The 8,757-nt window shown below is 41.2% G+C and overlaps 1 protein-coding gene across 4 annotated transcripts in view; it reads left to right on the top strand.

The window, feature by feature from the left end:
• Positions 1-8,757, top strand: part of LOC100946636 (general transcription factor II-I repeat domain-containing protein 2B) — a 63,675-nt gene that overhangs the window by 46,231 nt on the left and 8,687 nt on the right. For 3 of the 4 annotated variants that reach the window (XM_003794203.3, XM_023515722.1, XM_023515724.1), the window contains 2 exons: positions 300-356; positions 5,059-5,121. In XM_003794203.3, the coding sequence (XP_003794251.1) occupies positions 300-356; positions 5,059-5,121 (120 nt within the window). The remainder of the gene's footprint in view (positions 1-299; positions 357-5,058; positions 5,122-8,757) is intronic. The other variant, XM_023515723.1, reaches the window with a different exon arrangement.

The raw sequence follows: 8,757 nt of genomic DNA, 5'->3' as shown, positions 1-8,757 counted from the left end.
GAGACTCGCTTAAGCCCAGGAGTTGGAGGTTGCTGTGAGCATGATGCCATGGCACTCTACCCAGGGGGATAGCTTGAGGCTCTGTCTCAAAAAAAGAAAAAAATAAATAAATAAAAATAAAGATAAAATAATGAAAAAGGTAAAAAAAATCATTTGCCTGAGTTTTATTTCAAGAAGTAGAAAGAAGTATTTCATGTGTATTCCTGTGTGTGTCTTAAATTGCTTGCATTATACTAAATGATTTCTTTTTTAAAATTTGTATTTCTCCCTTTGTTATATATTGTTTATTTTCCTTTCAGGAAGCTATCATTCTTCCACAAGCAAAGAAGTAATGGAAATGGAATTACCAGTGGGAGGTTAGAAAAATGAATCATTTTCTCTTTCTCTTGTTTTTACATTTATAGTATTTTGCAGAGAATATACCCTTTAAACACTCGTTTGAAAATAAAGGAGGCAACTTCCTGGTATGCCTGCCCTCTTAGAAAACTGGTTGCGTCCTCATCCAGTATGAAGGGATCTATCACTTCTTTTACTTTTCTGATCCTTAAGTGACACTCAAAGCACCTGATAGAAGTTAACTTCGAGCCAGTGCTATTTTTTGTTTTATTTCGTTTTAGTTTTTGATGTGCAATGCCAAAATTATTTTTGACAGACTTGAATAGTATTTTAGGAAATTCTTGAATTAGAAGTACAACTTGATACTACTTCTTTCCATTCACATATAAATCTTGAGCATCTTATGTACATATAAATCTTGAGAATAAAGCCTGAATTCTTGTTGGAGGGCAGGGGCAGAGTCTCACTTTGTCACCCACAGTAGAGTGCTATGGAGTCACAGCTCACAGCAACCTCAAACTCTTGGGCATACGCAATTCTCTTGCCTCAGCCTCTCAAGTAGCTGGGACTACAGGTGCCCGCCACAATGCCCAGCTGTTTTTTGGTTGCAGCCATCATTGTTGTTTGGCAGGCCTAGGGCCTACCAGCTCAGGTGTATGTGGCTGGTGCTTTAGCCACTTGAGCCACAGGTACCGAGCCCACCTAGCTATTTTTAGAGACCGGGTCTCACTCTGGATCAGGCTGGTCTTGAACTCCTAAGGTCAGTCACTCTACCCGCCTCCACCTCCCAGAGTGCTAGGATTACAGGCATGAGCCATCTTGCCCAGCTTACAAAGCCTGAATTCTTTTTTTTTTTTTTTTTTTTTTTTTTGAGACAGAGCCTCAAGCTGTCCCCCTGGGTAGAGTGCCGTAGCATTACAGCTCACAGCAACCTCCAACTCCTGGGCTCAAGCGAGTCTCCTGCCTCCACCTCCCAAGTAGCTGGGACCACAGGCGCCCGCCACAACGCCTGGCTATTTTTTGGTTGCAGCCGTCATTGTTGTTTGGCGGGTCCGGGCTGGATTCGAACCCGCCACCTTAGGTGTACGTGGCTGGCACCTTAGCCGATTGAGCTATAGGCGCCGAGCCACAATGCCTGAATTCTGAAAGTGATTTATATATTTTCAAAATAAAATTAATTAAGGAGACCTTCCTCTCCAAACCTGGAGGCCTGAAACAATAGGCCAGATGGTCTTAATGTTAGGAGTTGTACATCTGCCTTAGTAACAGGTATAGTACAAAATAATTTTGGTTTTTTTCTCCAAATCAAGAGCATTGGCCAAGGCGCTGATCTGTAGCCAATTTTTGTAGCAGTTTATCCAGTCTTCTGACCCCCCAAAATTTTGATAGATTTTGTTTGTCCAGAAAAGGAGACTATAGTGAGATAGAGTGTGGTCTTAGAATTGTTTATTTACTCGTAAAATTAGTCATTTTGAACCAACTGGCTTTAATCCAAAAGACAAATTGATTCTGGCACTAATTAAGTTTGATTTATTGGCTTGGCATCTGTGGCTCAAGTGGCTAAGGCGCCAGCCACATACACCTGAGCTGGCCAGTTTGAATCCAGCCTGGGCCTGCCAAACAACAATGACGGCTGCAACCAAAAAATAGCCAGGCGTTGTGGTGGGCGCCTGTAGTCCCAGCTACTTGGGAGGCAGAGGCAGGAGACTCACATGAGCTCAGGAGTTGGAGGTTGCTCTGAGCTGTGATGCCATGGCACTGTGCCCAGAGCAACAGCTTGAGGCTCTGTCTCAAAAAAAAAACAAAAAAAAACTTTGATTTATTTTTTTAAATTGTGTTAGGAAATATATAACATAAATTTATCATCTTAACCATTTCTAAGCGTACAGTTCAGTAACGTTAAGTTGGAAAACAGATCTGTTGGAAAACAGATCTTCAGAACTTAACTTATCTTGCAGATCTGAAACTCTGTTCATTAAACAGCAAGTCCACTATTTCCCCTGCCCCTCAGCCCCTGGCACCCACCATTCTGCTTTCTGTTCTGGTGACATTGACAGTTTTGAATACTGAATATGAGTAGAATCATAATGTATTGTCTTTCTGTGAATGGCTTACTTTATTTAGCATAACATCCTCAAGGTTCATCCTTTTTTTTTTTTTTTTAAAGACAGAGTCTCACTTTATCCGCCTCAGTAGGGTACTATGGCATCACAGCTCACAGCAACCTCCAGCTCTTGGGCTTAGGAGATTCTCTTGCCTCAGCCTCCTGAGTAGCTGGGACTACAATTGCCCGCTACAACGCCCAGCTGTTTTTTGTTGCAGTTTGGCCAGGGTCAGGTTTGAACCTGCCACCCTTGGTATATGGGGCCAGTGCCCTACCTACTGAGCTACAGGCGCCGCCTGGTCCATCCTTACTATAGCGTGGGACAGGGTTCTTCCCTTTATTTTTTATTTTCTTTTTCTGTCTGAATTTCTTGTGGTGTGGAAATTCTTGTGGTGAGGAAAATTATTTCTAATTCAGCTTGAATCTATTCCTCTTTTACATCATTTTACTTCTCTAAAGGGAAGTAGATATTGCTAGATAATAGATATTATTTATAGTAGTCCTATTGGATATTGTTTGGTCATTTTTTTAACAGATAAGTAGTATTTAGAAATAAGATCTATGGAGGATATAGGTAGGAGTCAGTTGTAGTACAGTCAGAATTACTCCACTGGCCTTTGAGATAACTTTATTTCTGGCAGTGTGCAGTGGCTCATGCCTGTAATCTTAGAACTCTGGGAGGCTGAGGCAGGTGGAGTCCTAGAGGTCAGGAGTTTGAGACCAGACTAAGCAAGAGTGAGAACCCATCTCTTAAAAAAAAAATAGGTGTTATAGCGGGCGCCTGTAGTCTCAGCTACTTGGGAGGTTGAGGCAACAGGATTGCTGTGCCCAAGAGTTTGAGATTGCTGTGAACTGTGATGCCATGGCACACTACCAAGAGTGACAAAGTGAGACTGTGTCTCAAAAAAAAAGAGGGGGAGAAATAACTTTATTTCCAGAGGCACATGGCTCACACCTGTAATCCCAGGGCTTTGGTAGGCTCAGGCAGGAGGATGCCTTAAGGCCAGGAGTTCAAGACCAGCCTGGGCAACATAGTAAGGCCCCTATCTCTACCAAAATATAAAAATATTAACCAGGCATGGTAGTGCACACCTGTAGTCCCAGCTACTCAGGAGGCTGAGGCAGGAGGATCACTTGAGCCCAGTAGTTCAAAGCTGCAGTGAGCTATGATTGTGCCAGTGTGCTCCATCCTGGGTGACAGAGTGAGACCCTGTCTCTTAAAAAAAAAAAAGGAAAGAAAGAAATATTTTATGTCTGGAGGTATTTTTATTATCATAGTACAATAGGAAGTCCATTTATAATAGAAGTGAATCAGTTTAGTTTTATACTTCAACTTTTTATACTGAAATAATTATAGATTCACAAGAAGCTATAGAAATAGTACAAGAGGCTCAGCACCTGTGGCTCAAGTGGCTAAGGCGCCAGCCATGTACAAATAAGGTGGCAGGTTCGAATCCAGCCCGGGCCTGCCAAACAACAATGATGGCTGCAACCGAAAAATAGCCAGGCATTGTGGCGGGCGCCTGTGGTCCCAGCTACTTGGGAGGCGGAGGCAGGAGACTCACTTGAGCCCAGGAGTTGGAGGTTGCTGTGAGCTGTAATGCCACGGCACTCTATCCAGGGGAATAGCTTGAGGCTCTATCGCAAAAAAAAAAAAAAAAAAAGAAAGAAATAGTACAAGAGAGGTCCCATGTACCTTCACCCATTTTGCTCCAAAGGTCAAAACAGCTACATTAGTTTTTTGAGACAGAGTCTCACTTTGTTGCCCTTGGTAGCGTGCTGTGGCATCATAACTCACAGCAATCATAAACTCTTGGCTAAAGTGATTCTCCTGCCTCAGCCTCCCGAGTAGGTGGGACTGCAGGGGCCCACCACAACACCTGGCTATTTTTTTTTTTTTTTTCGAGACAAGGTTTCGCTCTTACTCAGGCTGGTTTCAAACCTGTGAGCTCAGGCAAACCATCCGCCTCAGTCTCCCAGAGTGCTAGGATTACAGGCATGAGCCACTGCACCCGGCCAGCTACATTAGTTGTTGACTTCTATTATTTCCTTCTTTACTAAGAATTAATATAATGTTTGGCAGATTAGGTGAGATAATCTCTAGCCAGGCAGGGATTTTATTTATCTTTCTTCTACCTAGGATTGAACATAATGTGTACGTCATAATTGTTGTCTGCTAGAACCATTAACTGAGCTTCCATGCAATAAGAGACTGTGAGTCACCTTGGATTACTGGCAAAATAAGAGGGGACCATGAACCAAAATAAATGGCGTTTTTTAATCTTAGTAGTTCCCGATAACAAGAAAACGCTATGACCACATGAATCCCTTAACCCACATATAAAAGAATTCTATGTGCATTAATGCGGGTGACTCTGTTTTCTGATGCTATCTGGAAATTACTATTTCTCCTTTTATCCCTTAGAAGAAGATCCTTTATAAAATTATTTTTTAATATTCTGTTCTCTCTAATAAAATTAAAATTACATTTATGTTTATTATATGTGAAATATAGTTAAAATACCAGGATAAGCTACTTTTTTTGTATCAGAGTAGTAAAATGTTAGAATGGGAAGAGAATACTTAATGAGCGTCTTTTTGGAAATTTCTTTTTCAAGATTCTACACAGCTGGTGCCTCCGGAAACAACTGAGGACCCAGAAGTCGAGGTGAAAATTGAAGGTTAGTTGCCCAAAGCCTTGTCACAGTTCAATGCTATGTTTTTCACTCTTTCTAAAAGCATCATTGTGGGGAAAAGAATGAGATGGATACACGTGGATGTAGGACTAGAACAGCCCATATCCCATCAGGAGCCAGTGCTTGGGGGTGCTTTAGACAACAAGATTCAGCCATGCTTCACAGTAAGCATGTATCACTTCAGGGACAAAGTCAGGAGTGAACTGGGCCTATGCGAATGGACAGCCTTTCTGCAGTGGTTTAGCTTTGTTGCAAATTATGTGGTGGTGCTGTAAGGTCAAAGAGCACAAATGTTGCTTCCTATCCAGGAAAAGGGTCTCGGGCCAACAGCAGGTCATGCTTTTCCAGGTGGATTTTCCATGAGTGGAGTTGGATTTGCACGGGTTCATTGGTACTTAAAGTCAGCAGGGCCTGAGTAGGGGGGTTATGGATAAAATACAGTATTTACATGGCCCAGTTTGGGTCCTCCCAGGGTTTCAGTGTGACATCCAATACTCTTGATTTGGGACCATCCTCTGAGCCAACAGTGACACTTGAAATTTTTTTTCCCCTTAAATTCCACAAAAGGAGACCTTAAAGTACTTCAAAATTTTTTTTATTGAGGTAAAATTCACATGGTTGATAAAATCAGGCATTTCATACAGAATCTCAGGCCTTACCCAGACTTAAGTTTTCAGAATTTGTAAGCTCTCTAAGTGATTTGTGTGTACCTTTAAGTTTGAGTTATTAACATGTAACTTTATATCCTATTACTCTATTTCTCGTGTTAGTTTCAGTTTTAATTCTATTAAATATGAAATGTTCGCTTCCTTGGATTATTTTCCCAAGTAATCTCTTGTTTTGTTAGTGTTCATTTGTCAGTAATTTCCTCTGGAAGAGCTCACTGGAAGAATACATCTTGACTTGTATATTCTTGATTGATTCATAGTCTTTATACTCCAAGGAGGGTTTCCTAAATACAAAATCCTTCGTTCATATTTTCTTTCCTTAAGTATCTGATACATTTAATTGTATTATCTTTGAGGATTAAAGATTGCTGTGGAAAAATTTGAAGCCAACCTGATTTTTAATCCCTTAAAAATGACAAAAATTGTTTTCCTTTCTGCTTAAGTCTTAATACCAATATTGATAGAAATGGGTCAATTTTCCTGGCATGGTACCCTTTCAGACTCATTCTTTCCTTTTAGGAAAATTTTTCCTTTGTTTTATTTCATCAGTAGTACTGTTTTCTTCCTTAAGGAATCGAAATTAACATGGCTTGCAAACAGCCAAATAAAAACAAGAAACCAAATAACGTGTGATCCATCGCCTTTCTCATGTCTTTCTATTTCACCTTTGTTCAGATTCGCTTTCCCTCTTTTTTTATGTCTATTTTGTTTAATTTACTTGACTTATTTTGACCTTCACATTGTCTCTTGGCTTAGTGCTCCCTGTTTCACCTTCATTTCTATATTTCATTATTTTTCTTTTAATTAAAAAAAACTTTCAGGCCAAGTGCAGTGGCTCACGCTTATAATTCTAACAGTTTGGGAGGCCGAGGTGGGTAGATGGCTTGAGCTCAGGAGTTTGAGCCAACTTGACCAAAATTGAAACCCGGTCTCTACTATAAATAAAAAAACTGGCGAATTTTATGTTATGATGAGTACCTATAGTCTCAGCTACTTGGGAGACCGAGACAACAGGATCACTTGAGCCCAAGAGTTTGAGGTTGCTGTGAGCTGTGACATCTCAGCACTCTACCCAAGGTGACAGAGTCAGACTCTGTCTCTAGAATAAAATAAAACAAAATAAAAATTTCAAAATGAACGTTCCAATGGCATTTCATACATTCACAGTGTTATACAATATCACCTCTGTCTAGTTCCAAAACAATTCCATCACTCTAAAAGAAAGCCCCACACCCGCTAAGCAGTTATTCCTCATTCTCTCCTCCAGCTGTACCTTGGAAGGCACCAGTCTGCTTTCTGGCCGATAGATGTACTTATTCTAGGTATTTCATATAAAAGGAATTATAAGTGACCTTTGGTGTCTGACTTCTTTCACTTAGTATCTTTAAGGTTCATCTGTGTTGTACTTTGTGTCAGAACTTTCTTTCTAAGGCTGAATAACATTTCATTGTATAAATCATCATTTGTTCATCTGTCCATTGAGTTGTTTCCTTAAGTACTTTTAAGAATGTAAAGAGAAGAATCCCATGTTAGAATCAAAAGTCCAGCACTGATTTAAATGGTGGCCAGTAGGCAGTGTTCTCCAGATGGCCTCTGGGTTGTGCTGTTGTCTTTGGGGCATCACTATTGAATAGGAAACATAGGTCTAAGCATAATTTTGTTCTAGATAGTAGTTTTTTAAAGAATTGGTCATAAATAGTTTGGTAAATAATTTAGCCACTAATGTGCATGTATCTAGCAAAGGACCAAGGGATTTGGAAGTCCACCATCGGCATGTTCTTATCCTCCTTTGTCTGACGGGTATTACTGTGGTGAAATGTAGAATATGGAGCCAGATGAGAAGTTTTAAACTAACCTAGAAGGCAGTTAAGCATTGAACTCATGAAGAATCATTGCTTACAGAAAGTGAGAGTTTTAGAAGAGTTAAGACTTAGACTCCAGGGCAGCGCCTGTGGCTCAAAGGAGTAGGGTACCAGCCCCATATGCCAGAGGTGGCGGGTTTAAACCCAGCCCCAGCCAAAAACTGCAAAAAAAATAAAGACTTAGAGTCCATGGTAAAAAGTGCCATCCATTTGTTTGAAATATGCAGAGTAACACATTGAGTGCCAAACACACAAAAAGAAATTTTTCCTTGGGGGCACGGTATTTTATTATGAAAACAGAATAAAAACTTCAACAATAAAATGATTCCAAAACATACATCAATAAAAAAGTAATAAACCAGGGCAGTGCCTGTGGCTCAGTGAATAGGGCACTGGCCCCGTATACCGAGGGTGGTAGGTTCAAACCCAGCCCCGGCCAAAGTGCAGCAAAAAAATAGCCGGGCATTGTGGCAGTTGCCTATACCCAGCTACTCGGGAGACTAAGGCAAGAGAATTGCCTAAGCCCAAGAGCTGGAGGTTGCTCTGAGCTGTGATGCTACAGCACTCTACCAAGGGCAACAAAGTGAGACTCTGTCTCTAAAAAAAAAAGTAATAAGCCAGGCACAGTGGCTCACACCTATAATCCTAGCACTCTGGGCAGCCAAGACAGGTAAATTGTCTGAGCTCAGGAGTTCAAGAGCAACCTGAGTAAGAACGAGACACCGTCTCTAACAAATAGCCGGGCATTGTGGTGGGCACTTATAGTCCTAGCTACCAGAGAGGCTAAGGCAAGAGAAATACTTTGAGCCCAAGAGTTTGAAGTTGCTGTGAGCTATGACACCACAGCACTCTACGGAGGGTAATAAAGTGAGACTATCTCAAAAAAAAAAAAAAAAATGTGATAGAAAAGATTGGGCTCGGCGCCTATAGCTCAACCAGCTAAGGCTCCAGCCACGTACACCTAAGGTGGCGGGTTCGAATCCCCAGCCCGGACCCACCAAACAACAATGATGGCTGCAACCAAAAAATAGCCTGGTATTGTGGCGGGCGCCTGTGGTCCCAGCTACTTGGGAGGCGGAGGCAAGAGACTC

This window comes from Otolemur garnettii, unplaced genomic scaffold, assembly GCF_000181295.1.
Source record: "Otolemur garnettii isolate 467f Iridium unplaced genomic scaffold, OtoGar3 scaffold00077, whole genome shotgun sequence".
NCBI classification, from domain to species: domain Eukaryota; kingdom Metazoa; phylum Chordata; class Mammalia; order Primates; family Galagidae; genus Otolemur; species Otolemur garnettii.
Note: the sequence above shows the minus strand (reverse complement) of the source record. Positions and strands in the feature narration are given on the sequence as shown.